Raw genomic sequence first — 20652 nt, forward strand, 5'->3', positions numbered from 1 at the left:
GGCTATTCGATCTCGTAGAGCTGACGTATCTTGAGTCCATTTGCGTATAGAGATATTCCACTCTTTTAGACGTCTTCGAAGGGTGTGATCAGCTAACTGTAGATGATATAAGTCGTACAGATATCGAATAATATTCGCATTTGTCTTTTTTAGAGATATTAGTGCTAGTATCTCATCCTTATACGGATCCAAACTGATCTTTGCGCGAGGCATAATAAATATCAATAGGAATTCGAAGAGATAGGAGGACTTAGGCGTAAAATCAATGAAAAAGGCGTAGAAATCGATGAAAAAAGCGGTGAGCGAATTCTATGCCCACGAATATTAGTAGAATATCCATATTATCAGCTTCAAAATCTGTATAACCATCATATAATGTCACAACGCTTTTGGCTCCCTTTATGCGGCGTTAATAGAGCTTCTCATGATGCTTTTGCTGATCTTAAGGAGTGCCCTCGTTGCCATCTTCGCAATCCAGCTTATGAGCCACCTACTACCTTTGAAACGCAACCGTAAGAGATAATAGAACTGCTTGACGATTCGCCAATACCACCGAAGAAGACAAGAGCTATTTTTACTGCTAGTAATGAACATGTACGAATCTCTTAAACGCAGCGTTTTCAGAAATATACTCGATATTCTGTTGCTGAACTTGTACAACAGATGACAACGCAAAAGTCTTCCTCCTCTACACGACCTTAAACGAATGTTCCAATTCCTCCGAATCGTACGAATAGCAAGCTCATAACCGAAACCTATCAAACGACGATAACGATCTGGCGACGTACGATACAAGAGAATGGAGAACAGATAGACTGTCGATCGTTGAAAAGAGTCTCTTTCAAGCTTCAAAATAGAGCAGTTACAGATCTAGACGACTTCATACACAATTCTCTGCTGAATCAAGTCCGAGAATGGAGAACGAGTATCACGAAGAAGGACAAGGATAAGCTCTATCTTGCAAAACGCGTAGAGCCTAAACAGACTCCAGTTGAGTTACCAATAAGCGCAGATAACGTTCGTACGGTTAAGGAGGCGATGGAGTTCTTCAGCATTATCAACAAGGAGTATATCATTCATATCGTTATCGAACGGGTAGAGCTTGATCCTCTTGAGCAGCTGAAGGAGGAGCTATCTGACGAAGACTCTATTAATATCAAGAAGGAGAAGATCAAGAATATCAAGAAGGAGAAGAATACTGAGCTTGTTCCTCGTACGGAATCCACAGCATGGCGAATTCTCAAATTCAAGGTTCCATCAGCAGAGCCAGAGTCTTCTACGACTGAGTCTCATAAACGAGGTCATTCAAGTACTGATGACTCCTTTGATCGATCTACTATAGAGCTGGATCAAGCTCTTGGTTTACCCTCAACTCCGAAAGAGAAGAAGAGCAAGAAGAAGAAGGTTGAGAAGAAGAAGAAGAAGGTCGAAAAGAAGAAGAAGAAGAAGGGCAAGAAGAAGATAACAGAGGAGATAGAGGAGGAGGAGGATGAGGATAAGGAGGAGGAGGAGGAGGAGAAGGAGGAGAAGGAGGAGGAGGAGGAAGAAGAGGAGGAGGATAAGAGCAAGAATAAGCATGAGCTCTTCTATAGCCCGCCAGTTCTACGTATCAAGAAGTAGATGAAGATACAACCTGAGAGAAGGAGAAGATACACCTCCTCCTGCGGCTACCCTGCTATAGCTACAGCAGACTCAACACTAAGGATGGCTATCTAGAAGCCCAGTTAGGCAATCTAATCACTTAGTAGCAACAATAAGTCCCTATGTACAGATATCATACGGCAAGCAAGTTTGCGGAATCCCTCGTACGATTTTGGTGGCCCATTCCATCGCCCTGCTCCTGAGCTGAAAATTTCGATTTCAAAATTGAATTGGCCGTTTGGTCGTAACAGTCCGCCGTACATGACACAATTTGTTTCAAAAGTGTGGGGGCGGAAACAATACAGTACTACATACACTGGTGCTGGCTGTGCTGATCTGGCCTGCTATGCTCTACTCTTAAGTCTTCCAGTTTCCTTCGGGCACTGTCATCCTTCCTGTACCAAATATCTCCAGCGGCTTCTCTTCCACTTAGTCCATACCTTTTATTCATTGCATTTGGACTGTTCGACGTCTGTCAATTTCCTCATGTTCAAAATATACTAGCCAAAATCCATCATGAGCGAAGCGAATACTACCTCCAACAAATCTCAGGTACAGTTACGTACTGCACTGATACCAACAAAGAAAGAACTTCAACCAGCATCATCCCGAATGCCGAGATGGAACGTTCGCTGGTGGTCTGCGATGCAAATGGGCGGACTCTTTTTACTCGGTCTGGCTACCGCAGTCGGTCACCATGTTCTCTACACTTCCCTTAATGGCAGCTTAGCAGGAGATGTAAAGCGACAAGAGTGGTCCATCAGGTTCGGTACAGCACTTGCTTATCTCACTCAGACGTCACTGGCTGCTTCGGTCGTGTGCGCCTACTCACAGCATATTTGGACGGTATTCAAGGCGAAATCAATTTCAATCAAGGGCATCGATGCGATGTTTTCTGCTAGTACTGACCCCATCGCATTCGGGACCACGGAGATGTGGATGAAGGCCAAACTAGCCTCGATTATGGTTGTGGCGGCATGGTACATGTATTTTGCTAGCTTCCTCCAACTCTACTAACGCTTGTTGAGGCTGATACCAATCTCTGCTCTGATAACACCTGCGACGCTCAGCGTTGTCTCAATACAACGTTCCCGGACTATCCCAACCAAAGTACCTACGCTCGACCTAGACAACTCCACAAAATTCGCGTCTTGGGGCTGGATGAATTTCGCTCCAGTAGACCCGCTTGAGCAACCAAATCCGTGGTACTTCGATGGCCCATCAAGCCGAAGCAGTCGGCTCGCTGTTGTTGTTTCTGCTGGTGCCACTATTCTAGCCGCCGAAGCTCCGTTCCAAAACTCTTCATATCTGATGCAGTTTCATGCGCCAGCCGTCAAGTGCAGGCACGCTAACCAGTCCGAGATAAGCACCATCAATCAGACCTGGCGGGACTCGGAAGAACCTGCGTCAAGAGGGTTTGGCCCCAATTTCTATGCAATCGTCCCTAGTCCTTTGAGGAACGGATCTTATTCACCTGCGTATATATTTGGTTCAGGGCATGAGTCACCCAGTTATGGAAATTTCACTAATAATCTGCTGTGTAAATTTGCCGAAGAACCAAGTATAAGCTGTGACCTTTACAATGCCTCGTACATCGTGAAATTTGGGTACTTCAACGGCCAACAATCCACAGATTTACAAAGCATCATGTACCATGATCCAATTCCCTATAGGCCCGGAACTGATGACATTGAAAATCCTCTGGATTCAAGTTCACCCGCGTTCTCTTATCAGGCAATTGGGGGGCTCTCTATCGGCAGATTGTAGGTTATGTTTATGCTGACGGTTCGACAACCAGAATTCAGCAGACATCTCTTACTGCGGCAAAAGAGCTGCGGGTCGTCTTTGGGTACACCAACTCCACCGATGATTCTGACCTTGGACCGGACAACCTACTGGCTGGCAACAGGAGCCTTGGTCCACTCATTGAAGAACTGTCGCATAACATCACTATCAGCCTATTTAGTGACCCGTCTTTTCTGTAAGCCCTTCAATCAACATTTCCCTCGCCACGTCCTAGCAGCTAACCTATCGCGTGTAGAAAGTCCCTGGAGGATCGCTCCACCGTCCCCGTGAATATGACAGAGACCTTAAACGTCTATTCGTACAACGCTCGTAATCTCTGGCTATCTTACGGAATAGTGCTGCTGGCAGCAGCACTGGGTCTTTCGCTCGGCATCCTAGCAGTCTACAAGAACGGTGCGAGTTATAGCAACAGCTTCGCGGCAATGCTATATGCAACAAGGAACGAGACATTAAGCAGGCTTGCCGACAGGTTATCAATGGCAGCTCACCCTCCCAAAAAACCAATGAGCAAGATATTCTTGAGGTTTGGGCTCCTAAAACACATTTCCTCTGATTACTCTAGCATGTCAGCGCCGCAGACAGCCTTCGGACTCGACAGCGAGATCAGGGAGATCAAATCAAAAAGGGATTGCTGTTGATCTCGGCAAAGGACAAGCTATCCATTCAAGAACAGAATTGGAATTCGCCAGCATTGCAAGTGTGTTTTACATTTCGTCACTATCCCAGCGCGTTGCTTTTCTACTTTACATTTTCCTCTATTTTAAATAGCTTAATTCTGGAAGCGTCATATAGCATGGATTTCACTGACCCAGAATCAGCAACAAGATACTGCATCATTAGCAGAAACGTCTCTGTTATTCAGAAAGACGAAACGAGCAGAATCAGAGAAAGCATTTCCCGTATTACAGGAAACCTGGATGCTAACATATCTTGACCGAGCAATCACATACGCAGAAGGAAAGCTGAAGACTTGGTCATTAACGACCTGGAGCGACCCAAGCTACTGAACAATCTCGGTCGCTACCTTAGACAATAGTATCTCCGCATAGCTTACTGTCGAACGTACAGGGCCATTGGTTGGCCGTACGAAAGATTGCTGCTGGTCTGTGCACTTGCGCAGAGCCTCTTTTTGTCACATATCTCGTTTCTGCGCTTTCTGCAAGTTTTGAACGAACAGAGCCGTTTTGGGCCAATGACTCAACAGGATGTTAAGATGACTTTAATAAAGTTCTATCCTCTCAAAGTTGTGTTGTAATGAGTAAAAGTGCGCTGAATAGAATGCTAGCATAGCGGGTCCTTCTACTTAAGTAAATCACGTGGTCTTGAAACACCAGGCTCGTCTCAGGAGATGTTAAGATATCCCTAACTTGGGCAGTTGCAACCGGCCGTAAATTAGTGTGAAACGTACAATGACATCTATAAAATCCACAGACCTTCGCTGCATAACTGCAATATTTATGCTGCGGGTTACGTTCCCTTTCCACTTTGATTGATAGTGCGGCGTAAAACAATTGATTGGATGGGCATATAAGTTATTGCTCAGCGGATCAGTTGAGCACGGAAGCGAAAGACTATGTATGTCTATATGTCTACAGGGGAATGAAGTAATTAAATATGGGCTGGAGTCGCTCGTCGCTGAGATCGATAGGTTTGCAATGGCCTAGATTAGTGCGGAAGGAGGCAAAATATTATTATACTCAACCACAGTAGCGATGATAGGAACTGAACCAGATGTTTTTGGGCGACTCAAGCCTCCAACGTAATGTTCTACTGTCTGAATTCTAAATTGAAAACAATGGGCCAACTGATATAAAACAGGCATATCCTGGTTGGGGGACAGCGCCACCGTATGGCTCACATACAATGCACCCAATATTCCTACAAGATCGATCCACATATTTCCCGCGACTTCATTCAGTGTCTGAGGTCACCCAACTGTCGAACATCAGGAAGGCGGGTTTTTCGATCTTTTTAACCATGGAAAGCCCCCGCATTGATAACCACAACGTATTTTAGCATTCAACGCTCAGATGGCCCCTCCGCCATGCTACTCGGCACTTCCAGCAATATTGCAAGCCACATTTCCCACCTTGTCGCCCCGGGAATCAAGAGTCAGCCACGCCCAGACGAGCAAAATGGGGAGGCTGGGGTATTGGGTTGGCTTACAGGTCACGTGTTTACAGCCACCGTCCTTCTGTGTCATATATTTACATTTTGGGCAGGGCATTGCGCGGCTGCGGACAAAATCTGCGTCTCTCCGCTCCTCTATTTCCCTCATCTCCTGCGCTGCCTTTATCCTCCTTTCTTGGGCCGTGGCTTCATCCTGAAGACTCTCAGCCGGCGCACCTCTGCTGCCCCGGGGTCCTGCCTCTTCTTGGGAGCGGACATACTCGGCGAGTTCGGGATTCATGCTATACTCACGACATGTCGAGCCTGTATGCCATCTTACCTTGTCTATAAAGCAGTACGCTCCGCCGCAGCGACAACAGGTAACCTTAGGCTCCTCGGAGCCATATTCATGGATCTGGCCTCCTCCGCAGCCTGACAGCGGGCACCAGATGAATCGATGATCGCTCTCTAAAAGTTTGTAAGCAGCCCGTTCGCAGTAGCGCTCAAAGTCTTCACGTGTTGCGTTACGTTGCATGTCTTGGTCAGATAGAGGTCGCTGGCACCCTACGCATGTCGGAGGGGCGTCACCGTGATTCGAGAGCTGCATTGTGATCTGGCGGCGGACACATTCATTGCAAGCAAAGTTGGCGGCATGTACGCAGTCACTGGTAACTGGAACCGTCGGGAAATCGCGCTCGGGCCGTTCTTCAGCGCAGATGTTACAGCTTCTCAGTGCGGAAGAGCCATGACTGCCGGAAAAGTTTCTTCGGGTTGAAAAAACATGAGTCCCAATATCCGACGTTGTGGGTGAAGAAAAGCCTCTATGTTGGTTTCTATGGCCCCTTGGTGATGCCAGCGGTCTCGGATGTACAGCAGACTGTGGCTGGCCTTCACATTGGCCACTGTCGGCTTTAACGTCCGCGATAGGATTACTGTGAGATGAGTTTTCATCAGGGTCTTGAACGAAGAAGCCGACAGACCTTAAACCATTAGATACATCATCAAAACGTCGGCTTGTGTTAGCTCTCCTGCCAGCATCGAACAAAGCACCGTCACTGAGAGGGCTGTCATAGAAAAGCTTGCGCTTGATCTTTTGCAGAATTCCTCTTATTTTGGGCTCGGAAGGCTGCATTAGTGTTCATCAGTCCGCTGGGACAAAGTCCAAATCAACACTAATATTACAGAAACAGCTTTGAGGGGAATATGTAGCTATGGAGAATGAACGAAAGATCCTGTCTGATCATGAAACAGAAAGGGAAAGGCGAGGGAAAGGCTGAAAATATGTGCCATAAAGGAGGGAGGAAGTGTTCTACGCCCGTGTGTTATTTGTTAAATACCAGAGCCAGGTTCTGATTCCCAGCATGCATCTTGACTCTGCTACTCCTCTATAGGTACGAGTAATGCTGCCTTGTAAAGCAAGTCGGCTTCAAGGCACTCTGGCCTCGCTGGAGACCCAACGCCTCCGGACAGACACGTCACACAGGTCATGCAGTCGTGACGTTTTCTTGCTGCCTCAGTCACCCGGATTCGTTCAGAGCTGCTCATTGAGGTGTAATTTGGCGCCCAACGTGGACGCCTCGGTTGACTGCATGTACTCATGGCCCTGGGACTAAGCCAAATGAGCCTCGTGGGAGCGCTAGTATTGCCTGCAAATTGAAGTCAAACTAACCATATGGAGACACAAAAGCCCCCGAATTATGGTGATGAGTACCAGTTTGAGCGTTCTTTAAGTGCCCCACCCTGGTAACGGACCACCCGGGTGGTCCGTTACCAGGGTGGGGCACTTAAGGCTAGTAGCTTGTGAGGGGCCCGGTGCGAGCAACTATCTTACATAAACCCATGTGATATACTCTGTAGCTCTCTAAAAAAGGCCATAAACCAATAAGGCATGTAAGAGCCTGATCTACAGCTGATCTCTGAAGGGCTGTGTCAGCCAAAATGTGCTATTTTGCGGTCCTTTGCAGCCGCGGTCCATGTGCTGCATCTCATACGATTTAACGGCTCCATATATCGTTGTCGACACCACCCTCCTCTTTCTATCAAACGCGTGCATGCCCATTACCTCTCCTAATTCGAAAACCTGTGAAAAGAAAGACCCGTAAGAGTCGTCTTCAAGTATCGAACCCCACCGTCGGATTAGCTTCCTCTGGGGTCTAGAGCTACGTAGAATGAACGATACCTCCCTACGGCAGAGCAACAAAAACCCATGGCCAGAGATCGCAGTGCACGCCTCTCTTCGATTCCTGCAGCTCGTGCTTGGTGCCACCGTTACCGCCTTGTATGGCAAGAGTTTGGTTAGCCCCAACAAACCAGCTCAGTATGATCGTACCAAATGGGTATGGCAACAAGAGCGGACGCATTCGAATCCTCTTGGTTTGGAGGCATGCTAACCAGGGATTGCTGTAGACGTACGCAGTGGCCGTGGCATGCATGTCTCTGCTCACAGCCTTTGCCTGCATGATGCCGTACGTGAGGAGGTTTATCACCTGGCCGTGGGACCTTTTGCTGTTGTAAGTGGACTCCGGTATTTTCTTGTCATTTGGGCACTCCAGCAATGCTGATTATTGGTGGCAAAGCATTTTTTGGATAGTCGTGCTCGGCGTCTTTGCTGGCCTTTATCTGGACAACGGCCCACTCAAGGGTGGCAGCACCAGGCAGGTCAAAAGCGCGGCCTTCGTCGATTTATCAAATATGCTGCTCTGGTTCATCACTGGGTTGATCACTGGGTTGATGGGCGCAGCATTACACTGTCTAGGCCCGAGGCTCAATAGATAAAAAAGGGGGGTTGGATAGTTTGGGCTTCAAGTGTAAGAAGGACTGAATTGGCGTAAACTCTTGCAACCCCCAACATACTAACCTTTTTAAAGGATGAGGAAAGCAAAAATTGGCTGACAATCGTGGGCTAGCAAAGCTAACCATGGCTCAACAGTCCGAACTAGTGTCTGCACCCATGAAACCCATTAGTCTAAGATCGTGTCTGTTGCCGGGTGATTAGAACATTGAGAAGTGCAAAGTGGTTGACTGGTTTTGTAGCGGAGAAAAAAACTGTGTCGCAACCTTCGTCAGTACAGATGCCTGGATGGGAGTACGTTGAGCAATTCATGGCCTTGGCTTGTGTGCTGAGAAAGAAGGCGAATTGACTCCCTACCTGCCTTCTACCGGAGTGGAAGAACTCCAGGGACAAACGCCCTTTGCAGCGGGTTCTCGGCGGAGTTCGCTGAAGTGATAATTTGGACGTTGTACTCCGTAGGACATGAAAGTATTCTTTAGATCACTATAAATCAAGCGTCTCGGAAAAACTGGTTTGATGGCTGGGAGTAGAAGATGGACAAGAAACGGTACGGAGCGAGCGGGGGAAGAACTGGGAGTGTGCATGCGGAAGAGGCTGGGGAGAGGGGTGGCTCACAGAAGTGACAGGAGGATCCCGCTGTCGATCCGTTCTAGCCTAACTACTAGCTAATAGGCTTGAGTCAAAGAGGCCGAACTCTGCCACCATTCCATCAAGGTACGGAGTAGCTGCTGTTGGGTACTAAAGATGGGAGAATCCTCAAAGAGCCAGTGGTCGAGCGAGCAACACCGTAATTGCAGCCGCTGCAGAGACTGAGTGCATCACCCAAATCTGGAATAAAAGCATTGACTATGCAGGACTCTTGGGTGGCGATAGAATGTGATGTGTCAATGCTGTCTTGACCTTGTGCATGCTTGCCCCAGAGCGGTTTCAGTCAACGGATACTGTGCGACAGGATGGCAGAGTTTTCCGCTCCTGCTCTGCTCTGCCTGTTCCATTGGTCAAATAAATCTGATCTGTGGCCGACTCTCTATTGCACCGGTTGGCAGCATCAGAAATCATGGTCAAGGCTCTTTTTCAGGCACTGCTGGCCTGTCTGTCAGTCCAGTCCATGCTAGCAGCATCAGAGTACGCCTGCACCAGAACCAAAGTAGCCGTCCTCGGAGCCGGCGTTGCTGGGATCACTGCTGCGGTAGAGGAAACATCTAGCCCTTATAGAGTCATGCTAATATGATTAATAGCAAGCGCTATCCAACAACTCGGTTTCGGACTTCGTGATCATCGAGTACAATGCAGAGATAGGAGGACGATGCCGATGGATGAAGTTCGGGAATGACTCTGAAGCGAACCAGTACACAGTGGAGCTAGGTGACAATTGGGTACTTGTTGTCATCGCTGATCGTGCACAATGGATACGGAAAAGCTGATGAGCAATCTCCTCGCCAGGTCCAAGGAACTGGTACGGAAGACGGCCCTGAGAACCCCATCTGGACTTTGGTACAGCCTCCAACATAATTGCACTGTGATTCGCTGCCACTTACAACTGTCTAGGCCAAGAAATACAATCTGATCGGCACCTATTCCGACTTTTCGTCGGTTCAGACCTATGGCGAAAATGGCCAAGTTGACTACTTGGCCAAAGCGGACGATTTTGAAGAGGCATACGCCTACGTGGAGCAGGACGCCGGAATCATTCTGAGTGAGAACCTGCAAGACCGGAGTTTCCGAGCCGGGCTCAACCTGGCTGGCTACAAACCTACGCTGGACCCCGAGGCTTCGGCTTGGGAGTGGTTCAGCTTTGATTTTGAATTTGCTCAGACTCCTGTACGGTATACCCTCTTTTCCCATCACTTCTGGCCATTTTCAGCTTTCAAAAGGAGGGAAGACAGCTAACGACTTGCCTAGGATGTAAGTTCCCAGGAGTTCGCAGTCGTCAACAATGTAAGCCTTGCCTTACCTTCTCTCTTGTGATGATCATAACTAAAACAATGCAGAACGCCTCGCTTTACGGCTTCTCGGAAGATAACTACTTTGTGCACGAGCCCCGTGGCTTTAATACCTTCATTCGTGGCGAAGCCTCTACCTTCCTTACCCCCTCGGACCCGCGTCTACTTCTTTCCACCATCGTCACCAATATCAGTTATACCCCCGAGGGTGTGACCATCACCAACGACGATGGCTCATGCATCTCCGCCGACTACGCCATCTGCACTTTCTCAGTTGGTGTACTTCAATCCGACCTGGTGACTTTTGACCCTCCACTTCCACAATGGAAACGCATCGCGATCGAAACCTTCCAAATGGCTATCTACACCAAAATCTTCTTTCAATTTCCTCCCGACCGCATTTTCTGGAATTCCAGCTATCAATACCTCCTCTACGCCTCCCCACAACGTGGCTACTACCCTATCTTCCAACCGCTCGACCTCCCTGATTTCCTCCCCGGCTCTGGAATCTTCTTCGCTACCGTCGTGACCGACCAATCGCGACGCATCGAAGCCCAATCCGACGAGCGCACCAAATCCGAGATCCTCGCCGTTCTGCGCCAAATGTTCGGTGACGAAAACGTCCCCGATCCGATCGATTTCATGTACCCGCGCTGGGGCCAGACGCCCTGGGCGCGAGGCTCCTACTCCAACTGGCCCCCTGGCTTGACCCTCGAAGGGCACCAGAACCTCCGCGCCAATGTCGACCGTCTATGGTTCGCCGGTGAAGCCACCAGCCAGCAGTACTTTGGGTATTTGCAAGGGGGTTATCTGGAGGGTAAAGGAACTGGGGAGAGGGTGGCGACGCTGGTGAATGGTGGGTTAGGGGAGGGGGATACGAGGGTTGAGGGGGAGGTGCAAGGGGACGAGGCGCGGTACGAGGTGCTGAAGGGCACGACGACGATTGAAGAGTATGGGCCATTCAATGGGTGGTACGTGAGCAGTTTCCAGGAAGGAGAGGATGAGGAGGAGGGTGGATTCTGAAGGGAAAGGACGAGAGGTAAATAAGCCCCTAATTATCTTTCCAAGGAGAAGTTTTTGAGGGTTAAGGACAGCGGCTTATAGCAGGGCAGCTCCCATTCGACAGTCGTTATTAGTTTCGAATTGAGAATTACTTATGCGGGTATGGTACTTACCCCTTCAAAGTTTGGTGGCACTTTGGCTGCAGAATATGGACTCCATGGACTAAGTTATTGCAAAGGTGACAAGTTTTCAATGGAAGAAAACATTGATCTCCCACTTCTGATATGTAGGAATGAAAGCTACATGATCGACGTGGTAACCATGTACACTCCCAGCATATCCAGTGACGTGAGGATTCGTTGACGATATCGCCAGCTGCAGCGAAGGAGGTCATCCAAAATCATATCATACGACTGGTAATATACTTGACTAGAACAGATCGCTTTCATGACAACTCGGCTTTCATATGCTACCAGCTGTCCCGTTATGTCTCCAACCCTCTCCTCTTAGACCCTGCCGGAAACGTTCTTTCTCCCAATCTTCTTTGCCTATCTCTTCACCACCACCTCCATGCCGTCGAGATGTTCGATACTCTGCTCGTTTGGGTTTTCGTCTTCTCCAGATGTTTCGGGGGATACGTCGTCATCAGCGAGAGGGGTGATCAGGCAGGTGGTTTCGTTAGGTGAGACCGCCGAAGCCTCCACATCGTCAGCTGTACTCTGCTGGCGACGGAGCATTGATGGCAGCCCAGGAGGTAAGCTTTGGTGTGGCTATCCGTTGGGCACTCTGCTTACGAGCAGGTGACGTTTGAGCGCGATCAACGTTGATATTCTCATGCTCCATTGGGGAACAAATTCCTGGGTGATACTGTTGTCAGCGGTGGTATAGGGCTGAATTGCCATTTCCCTTCAGCTCCTTCAGCCACGCAGCCTTTTTGTGCGCCATGAACTCTTTTCGGAAGCAGACTGCGTGTAGATAGCTGTTTTCGTTGTCAGTCTCCATCTTTTCTCAAATTTTGCCAACTTACAGATAACACAAAGCTGTGATTGAAGCGTATGAAGCTGAAGGTCCTGCACTGTAATATCCGGTCAGGTTGGTCAGCTCTATACCATACCACCAGCCAAAGACCGCTGCTAAGACCGCGTCCCCAGCCAATATCTTCTTTGATGGCCAGACGGGCTTCGTTTCTGGATCTCTGGCTTTCGCTAGAGCATAGCGGACTAGATCATAGATGCACAACACTGCTGAGCATAGTGTCAACAGGATGTGGAAGATCCAGACAGCACTTCCTCGTCCGCTGTTGGTAGCGGCAAGAGCACTTAGAAGGAAGGAAAGGATGGCCAAAAATCACAAGACATCTGCGTAGCGAGTATATTGGATGAGAGTTGCACTGGTTGGCCATGATGACGGGATTGGTTGATTCGAAGCCAATTGAAATCTGGGTGAGTTATGAAGAATTGGCACCGGAAGAAGTGGAACTGCAACAGGCTTTCCAACGACTTGATTTGATCCTATATATGGTGTTTCCTTGAAGAAACACTAAACAGGAGTGGTAAGAAGCAGAGAGATGAATTGCAGAATCGATTCGATGCACTCCACACAATCAAGCAGTGTTTAAAGACATTTTCTTGCGAGTACTTCCGACATTCAGGACTTAACATTCTTGGAGAGAAAGACACATTGCGAATTGACAAGGGAAAAGTGCTTTCCTAGCACAGCAGGCAGGCTGGCATGAATGCTTTTGGCCCCTACTAAGCTGGAATCACCCGTGGCTCAGTGAAGCTCTGAGCCTAGTATGCCAGGCAGCAACGGAACGGCAGTGTAAATGTAAGAAACCTCGTTCTTGGTGACGAGAATCTTCAACCGTTGGAATGAATCCGGGCATTGCGAGCGGTATCGACGCTCGAAACTCGAGTATATCTCCCTTCACGGAGCACGGAGGAACGTGCCAGCTTTTCCATCGAGATCATCAGCTGCTATCTGGATGACAGGACAAGGAAAGATGCCAGGAGCTTATGCATTTTGACTGGGAACTGCCACAATGGCAAGACCAGTGTGTTTCGTTGTCGTTGCTGTAGAGAGCGGAGCCAGATTTCGATTGCATCAAGCAAGGGCAGGGCTGAGTGTCAATGCAACGTTGTGTCTTTGCGTTAAGTAGTTAGAGCCTGCGCTAAGTGGGCAACGCTCCAGGGGTCGACCTTCAAGCTCTAAGTTAGGGTAGGTGCCTCTCTTGGTGCTGGCCCGTGTCTTCTAGGTGGAATCCAATGCAGCAATATGCTACGGAGTAGGAGTGGTAACAATAGAGGTCGACTGCAACCACCACTACTCCACCCGTAGCCAATGGCAGCCGGTCTAAGTTTAGAGCACACAGAATAACTACTCAGATGAATCCACAATAGTTACTCTCAAGACCCATAGAATTAGAGAGAGGCATCACATCCATGCGCTAAGCAGAAGAATTCCTTTCTCTAGCTTTTGTTCTTACCTTCATGGTCGCTCCAATCTGTCTCATTGATCTTTGGCCAAAATGTCAGGCTACGTCCACCCGTTACCTGACGGCACAGTCACGATCCAGACGCCACGCTTACTCCTCCGAGCCGCTCAGGCCAGCGATGCAGAGGCGTTGCATCTATGTTTCGTAGATACAGAAGTGATGCGATATTGGTATGTCTTGTCTATAAAGCCATATCAGAAATCGATATTGGCAAATATCGCTCGCTGCTCTCTCTAAGATGCGTTGTTGAACCGGTCTAATATCCCTTCAGGTCTTCTCGACCACACAAATCTCTTGAAGAGACCAAGGAGTGGCTGGCCAAAATGGTGAACAGCAAAAAGACGAATGGCATCACCGATTTTGTGATCACACTGCGGGACAACGCACCATCGTATCTTTCGATATCACAACCGAAACACGTACAGATAGAGACTGGTCCCATTGAGTTGTCGAAAAGCAACATTAGTCCGGCGATAGGTAAGACTGGCATCTTTGCACCGCTAGATGCGAGCATGTCGGGTGAGATAGGCTTTCTCCTCAACCGCTCATACCAGGGCAGGGGATTCGGCTCAGAGGCTCTAACAGCTGTGCTGCGTTATCTTTTCGAGCAAAAGGGTGTAGAGACAATCACGACGGATGTTGATCCACGTAATGGAGCATGCATCAGCCTCTTGAAGAAGCATGGATTTGTGCTCACGGGAATTGCGAAGGAAAGCTATAGAATTGGAGAGGAGTGGGTAGATAGTGAGTATAGAACGCTGAGCAGAACTGGGTGGGGCACGATGAAGACAAGGGGATACTGAATCCTATTTCTTGCGCTTCCAAAATAGCAAAAATGGTATACGAAGCTACCATAGCGAAAAAGGAAAGGTAGTGTAAAATAAGAATCCAGAAGTCTTGACCAACGCCAGTAAGGATTTTCGAGTGCCTATGTTGTTGGGACGAGCTTTGTGGCGGTAATGTTATTCAAAGTCCTCACGAACGTTGTCTAGACGTGCTCGAACGACACAATGGGTTCTCAAATATCAACTTGAGCGCTGATAATATTTTCGCAGACCAGGTCTGAAGAGCGAGCCACTCTCCAGGCACATGGAAGTACTATAGCAGATGACAGACCTTTCTTGGTCATCCAGAGTCCTTATTGATCATCTTGGGCTAACTGTCTAACATTGGCAAAGTGCTGCCCGAACCAGAATTCGGACTTGGAGGGATATCGGAGTAGTTTGAGGACGAATCTAGGGCACAGAGTGCCAGGCGCAGGAACACTAGCTTTCCTCAACCGCTTGGAATACGCTTTTGCATCCTTTCGAGCTCTCATTTGGCTCTAGGGAGAGTCGTCACCAGCCGGATGGGTAGTGGTATGGAACATTATTCATTGCCTGACGAACATGATACGAAGACTTAGCTGACGAGTACGGAGCATGCATAGCCATCTTCAGCAGCATTCAACCTGCTTTTTCTTCAGTGATGAATCGTCCCCCTTACTGCGTACGCATGGTGGACCTGTAAACTACTAGTAAAGGCCAGATGGCACTAAGCCGTGGACCCAAGGACCGTCGTCCGCCTGAAACGACCTGAGTCAGCTAGCGCCCCACCATCGGCAAGCTACACCTTAAATTTACAACTGATTTAGCCAAGAGGGGAAAGGTTGACGTGTTCCACACGGCGCAGCTCCACGGCAACAGGGACAGACTTCCGAGCCTTTCAGTATTCACAGCCTCAACGTTGCTGCTCCGGTTAAAGCGACCAGCATAGGCTCGGGAACTGCAGAGGTGGATGCATGAGGTAGGGGCTCCTACACCCTAGGAATAGAAACAAGACTCTCCACAGCTCCACTGATTGGGTGGCTGGAGACATATAACTGGGGTGATGCTATGCGATTGGTTCCAGAGAGTGGATCTACAACCGAAGCGAGTAGTACGTAATCTTGCGTCAGATTGATATTCAGGAGAGGCATATAAGGAAGTGAAGGGGACAGTGGTTGCCTTGTTAACACTTTCGTATTCGTGACCTGCTCCTGCCCAGCTAGCAAACACACCACCGCCTACTCTCTTGGCCTCCAATCCCTCATCCTTCACTGCACATAAAATAATCTTCACCTCATTCTGAACCATCCCTCACATCCATCTCTTCACACCACCAGAAACCACCAACATCTACAAGAAACAACATCAAAGGAACCCTACAAGCTACTCCATCAAAATGCGAACCAACAACCTCACCACCGCAGCCCTCATCTCCGTCCTCCTTCCCTTCGCCTTCGCAAACCCCAACCCCAATCCACAGGTAGACTCCCTCGTCAACTCCATCCTCGGACCCGCTACCTCTGCCGCCTCTTCTGCCATAGCCGAAGTGACCAGTCTAGCCTCATCCGCCCTTGATGCCGGCAACTCACTCGCCTCCTCCGCAGTGTCCGAAGCTACCAATGCCGCTTCCTCCGCCATCTCCGTCGCCACCGATCAAGCAAGCAGTGCCATCTCGGGTGCCGGCAGCCTGGTGAGTTCAGCTACAGATGGGGCTGGTGGTGCAGCTAGTTCAGCTAGCGGGTTCGTGAGCGGGGTTCTTAGTAGTCTGGACAGCGCGGTTGCAAGTGTTACAAGCTCAGTGGGAGGTGTGATTAGTTCCGCTACGTCTGCGGCATCGAGCCTGAGAACTGCTGCAACTGGCTCTGCTGCCACGGGAACCGGTGCTGCAGCTACAGCCAGTGCGGCTGGTGGAAGTGCTCCTGGGATGATGGATTCTGGTATGGGATTGGGTGGAGTGGTCGGAGCGGCTGTCCTGGCTGTTGCTGCTTGGTTGTGAGGAGGAATGGAAATCTTGCTGGATGGGAAACTATCAACTGCTCCCTATCAACAAACCCAGCACGTGGATGTGGAGGTGGTATTGCTGATCATAGTCTTCTGACTATTTCTTGCTACAGACATTGCTTGAAAAGATCTGTCGTCGGCATTCTCTTTGAGATGAAGTCTGTGCTTAGTATCTTAGCAGTTCCAAAGAGATTACTTTGATACCTTCACATTGATCGTGCATCATCACAGTACCTCATCACTCGTCATCTAGCCTTGTTCTCGCTCTTGCAAGGCACTCTGAATTGCTTATGCGAGTTTATTGGCCACTCTCAGTTGGAACCCTATCCGCAACTCCAGCAAACCTTCATCGATTCCTTTTCACTCTTCTATTCCGAGTTACGTGAATGGTCAATTCCACACGCGGTGACCCAAATATACCACAATCAAACAAGTCATCAAGCTATCTCTAAACCCCCCCATCTTAGATCCACCATATACCACATACCTACGACAAAAGTCTCCGCGGGGACCTTACTCCCCTACTCTCCTATGAAGAAAGGAAATGTGGAGCTCTAGACTCGTTCCTTGGAGGGGCTGCTGGGCTGCTGGGTGGGAAAGGATTGTTTATTTGTATGAAGATATAGGCATCGGGCATATAGCTAGTTATTTCCTCGCTGGAGGTTGTTTCGGGGCGTGCGTAGATCAGCATAGATAGTGTCGCAGGTATTCTCGATAACTACACACTCGAGTATGTGTAAGGTCTTATACGAGGCAAAGTGGTCCTCACAGCAGATGCTGAGCGTTACTTATATATAATTTGCGTTGGCAGGAACAGACTCAACGTGTTGCCACGAAGTCGGGTGTAGTTACAAGCTAGGCAGTGAACGGGCCTTGTCTGAATGGCAGTGTTTGCTGGCCACATCTGCCAAAGAACCAACTACCAACTACGGTCAATAGTGAGAACTGTGAAGGGATTCACCGGCATTGCGGCGCCCAATCGGAGTTCACAGACCTTGTAATTGATTCCTCTTAGTGGAATAGGGAACCTTCGACATCGCTGATAAGCACTTGTATACGGAGCTCAGCAAGAGTGCCGATAGCTAGGGACTGCCTTCATAGAATGTCATTCTTATCGCGGCCATTCCGCTGTGAAGGTCTAGCTTTCTCCATCTGACCAGGTTCGCCGCGTTGCAGAGTGCCTCGTTCTTCCAACTGAACTTGACGATCACCACTCAAATCCGTCCGAGTAGCTTTCCCAATGACTTCGCTCACACCATATGGAAGCGTCTGTCCCTCTGCATCCCTCGTATCCCAACTCTTTCCCTTGATCAATTGCATCAACATGTAGTTCAGGACGCATTTGAGGCCCATCTCTTCACCCCGTCGGACAATGTAGCCATTAATATACTCAATTTCGGTGTCCTTGCCATTCCTGATATCCTCACGCATGGAGCTGCTGTTCTGAGCCGTCCTTTGTGCAACTCCAATGTACAACGTTTCGAGCCTTTCTGGTGAGAATCGGACCCGGACACTGGGTACCCCTTCTAATTCGGGGAGACCTCGCATGACCGCAGCAATCTCAGCAATTAGAAGCCTTGACACTTTCGCGAGAGAACTGTTTCCTATTAGACTACCGTTGGGCACGTTCATCAACGCCGTGGTGGGATTCACAATGCAGTTGACTGCTAGCTTCTCAAGTTGTAACTGTAGAAGGTCGAGGTACGGAAAAGCTGCGCAAACAAGGATCGGAGACCTTGTGAGGGTGCGAAGGAGATATCGAGACGTAATGTTCGCATAGAGGTCCTGATCACTAGGATACATTCTCTTCCTGTCTACTTCTGTCAAAGAGACTGGGGGCGACTTTGGAGGCAGAGGGTGTCTCTCCAGATCTCTTACTACGCCGATGGCAGTTGAACCTATCCCAGCGTGATGTACAGCAAATTGTCGTGATAGAAAGACACCGTGAGATATAACACCGAGCATATATGTTGGTCGAGTTTCTGGATCGGTGAAGACCTCGCGATTGAGCTCGTCAATTTGGCCCATACCATTCTGCATCAGACAAATTGTGGTCCCAGTAGAGATTCTATGTTTGACCGACTGTAGCGCCCTGACCGTAGCAGGTCCCTTGACCGTCACAATCATGGTATATATTCTGACCTCGCCTGTCGGTAAAACCTCCTCCGGCCCTGGCGGTGTGGGAGGATCTTTGTGGTATGGCTGATGTGAAATATGCCTCCAATAAACAGTACTTTTATCGGTGTTGAATTCGGCAAGGTCCACATCGTATCCTCTTTGTTCATCATTGGTCTGGCTTCTGTTGTTGATCACGCGGATGATTCGATCACCAGCTTCGAAAGCCTCGTACATGTCTGGTCGATGGAATATAAGTGATACTGGCGGGGGATTGGGGAGGCACTTCAACGTATGAGCAACAAAAGTGCCTACGCTGCCCATGCCTAGCAAATGGATGCGGCGGGTTGGTAGACTTTCGGGCTGTTCTTCGTCTGGGATATTAAGGGGGGACGGTCCATCCTTTGCATCCTGCTGTGAATCTTGAGCCACATCTCCATAACTTTGACTTCCCCACCATGACGAAACTCCTGCGGTACGATGAAACTGTCTGGGCCTCCCACCCAGAGAGCTGGTGCTATCTAAAGAACATCTCGTAGATGTATGCAGTCTGCGAACTGCAACCCGCAGGAGGGGCGAAGACAGAACCCGACGAGACAGCTTGGGCGTAGATTTCTGAAGTGTCTAGGATGGTGCGGAAAGCGAGAATCAATTTGGCATAAGCAACTATTGGTATCACGATGTCTTCACACTTCGTTGCACAGAGGTCAAAATTGTGTATGGATGGGTTCAAAGGAGCCTGCAGAGGATGATCGCGCCAAGAGAGTGAAGATGCCCAGAGATCTGGGGCGACTGGGCCTGGCCTCCCTGAGACCCGTGTATTGGGTTAACAAAGTGCTAGATTCATTATATTTACTCATTTAGTGTTCTACCTATCCTCATTGGCGAGTTCAGTTCCCTGTCAGCTTTCAACGACGCTGATCCACAACATTGTAGATGGTCACAGGCGCCAGCTTCCTTAAGAGTACAGAGAACAAGATTGGCTGGCAATGAAGGTTCAGTCAGAACTGGCCACTAAATAGAGGCGGGAGTACATGATGGGTCCCCTTACGAGAGGAGAGAAAAGAAGTCTATTTAATAGATAATGGGGAGTATCGGATGACATAGATAATGAGTTCTGGGAGGATACAATTGAGAGGTAGGTCTGCACGATACGTTGGGTACTAAAGGTGATGCTTCTCTTTGCGCTGTTAATACTGAGGATCGCCATCAGGATTCGAAACTTGTGATCCGGAATTTCTGTCAATGATCCGCTGAGATTTCGTCCATTACACAGCGCTCTCCCCTGTCCAGCCGAGATTCAACTATATCACAATCATTCCTTTGTAAGTGTAACACTGTCCGTAAAGAAATCGAGACCTTGTACTCCAGCGGGGATAGTCGATACATAGTTAAGTGTCAGAATCGGTACTAGCGACGTCGGAACCACTGGTATAGGACCAAGTTTGTAGAAAGATCCACTACCGCCGGGTAAAGAACAGGGGAATTCCGCAGTACAGGGCTTGAAAGACGCAAGAATCTCAATGCCGTCAAAGCTTACGCTGACAGTCGTGGCGCTGGGTTCATTGTTGACCTGTCCGGAAAAGCCGAAGTATGCAACCAAAGCGTATCTTTCCCCCGGAAAAATACCACTCAAAGTCTGCCGGAGCGTGGTTGTACCGCCAGGAGAGTCGGCATAGACGTGACATTGCAAGCCACAGGCATGATGATTACCGTGCCGGTAAGTTCAAAAGCGAGATAGATCTTTGACTGTGGTGAGGTGTCAAGGGTGTTTGACTTCTTCACTCAGATATGTATTTCGTGCAAGCGCAACCTCGGGCCAAGAAGCCGTTTGTTGACCACTCTCGGGGTATTGCGAGAAGATCCTTCTAATACCTCACGCCAGCATCAACATGTTTTACCCAACCACAACATAGTAGATTGGCTTTGCAATAAGTAAGGCTT

At 48.9% G+C, this 20652-nt stretch overlaps 7 protein-coding genes across 7 annotated transcripts; 5 read left to right on the forward strand and 2 right to left on the reverse strand.

Annotated features, from left to right (window-relative positions):
- Positions 1-1038: 1038 nt before the first annotated feature.
- On the forward strand, positions 1039-1620 carry EPUS_07377 (uncharacterized protein; the record flags this gene model as incomplete). The annotated part of the gene is made up of 1 exon (XM_007788269.1): positions 1039-1620. The coding sequence occupies one exon, from the start codon at positions 1039-1041 to the stop codon at positions 1618-1620; it is 582 nt and encodes a 193-aa protein (XP_007786459.1).
- Positions 1621-2157: 537 nt separating this feature from the next.
- EPUS_07378 (uncharacterized protein) lies at positions 2158-4085 on the forward strand (the record flags this gene model as incomplete). Its single annotated transcript, XM_007788270.1, has 4 exons — positions 2158-2621; positions 2670-3404; positions 3440-3622; positions 3683-4085. 4 exons carry the CDS (start codon positions 2158-2160, stop codon positions 4083-4085), a joined length of 1785 nt encoding a protein of 594 aa, XP_007786460.1.
- A 1409-nt stretch (positions 4086-5494) lies between these two features.
- EPUS_07379 (uncharacterized protein) lies at positions 5495-6688 on the reverse strand (the record flags this gene model as incomplete). Its single annotated transcript, XM_007788271.1, has 1 exon — positions 5495-6688. The coding sequence occupies one exon, from the start codon at positions 6686-6688 to the stop codon at positions 5495-5497; it is 1194 nt and encodes a 397-aa protein (XP_007786461.1).
- A 2716-nt stretch (positions 6689-9404) lies between these two features.
- EPUS_07380 (uncharacterized protein) lies at positions 9405-11313 on the forward strand (the record flags this gene model as incomplete). Its single annotated transcript, XM_007788272.1, has 6 exons — positions 9405-9536; positions 9586-9723; positions 9791-9841; positions 9896-10168; positions 10250-10285; positions 10339-11313. The coding sequence occupies 6 exons, from the start codon at positions 9405-9407 to the stop codon at positions 11311-11313; spliced, it is 1605 nt and encodes a 534-aa protein (XP_007786462.1).
- A 2506-nt stretch (positions 11314-13819) lies between these two features.
- Positions 13820-15541, forward strand: EPUS_07381 (uncharacterized protein; the record flags this gene model as incomplete). Its single annotated transcript, XM_007788273.1, has 3 exons — positions 13820-13956; positions 14058-14530; positions 15420-15541. The coding sequence occupies 3 exons, from the start codon at positions 13820-13822 to the stop codon at positions 15539-15541; spliced, it is 732 nt and encodes a 243-aa protein (XP_007786463.1).
- Positions 15542-15988: 447 nt separating this feature from the next.
- EPUS_07382 (uncharacterized protein) lies at positions 15989-16588 on the forward strand (the record flags this gene model as incomplete). Its single annotated transcript, XM_007788274.1, has 1 exon — positions 15989-16588. The coding sequence occupies one exon, from the start codon at positions 15989-15991 to the stop codon at positions 16586-16588; it is 600 nt and encodes a 199-aa protein (XP_007786464.1).
- Positions 16589-17688: 1100 nt separating this feature from the next.
- EPUS_07383 (uncharacterized protein) lies at positions 17689-18945 on the reverse strand (the record flags this gene model as incomplete). Its single annotated transcript, XM_007788275.1, has 1 exon — positions 17689-18945. One exon carries the CDS (start codon positions 18943-18945, stop codon positions 17689-17691), a length of 1257 nt encoding a protein of 418 aa, XP_007786465.1.
- Positions 18946-20652: the final 1707 nt, after the last annotated feature.

The sequence above is a fragment of the Endocarpon pusillum genome, assembly GCF_000464535.1.
Source record: "Endocarpon pusillum Z07020 unplaced genomic scaffold C714293, whole genome shotgun sequence".
Lineage (NCBI taxonomy): Eukaryota > Fungi > Ascomycota > Eurotiomycetes > Verrucariales > Verrucariaceae > Endocarpon > Endocarpon pusillum.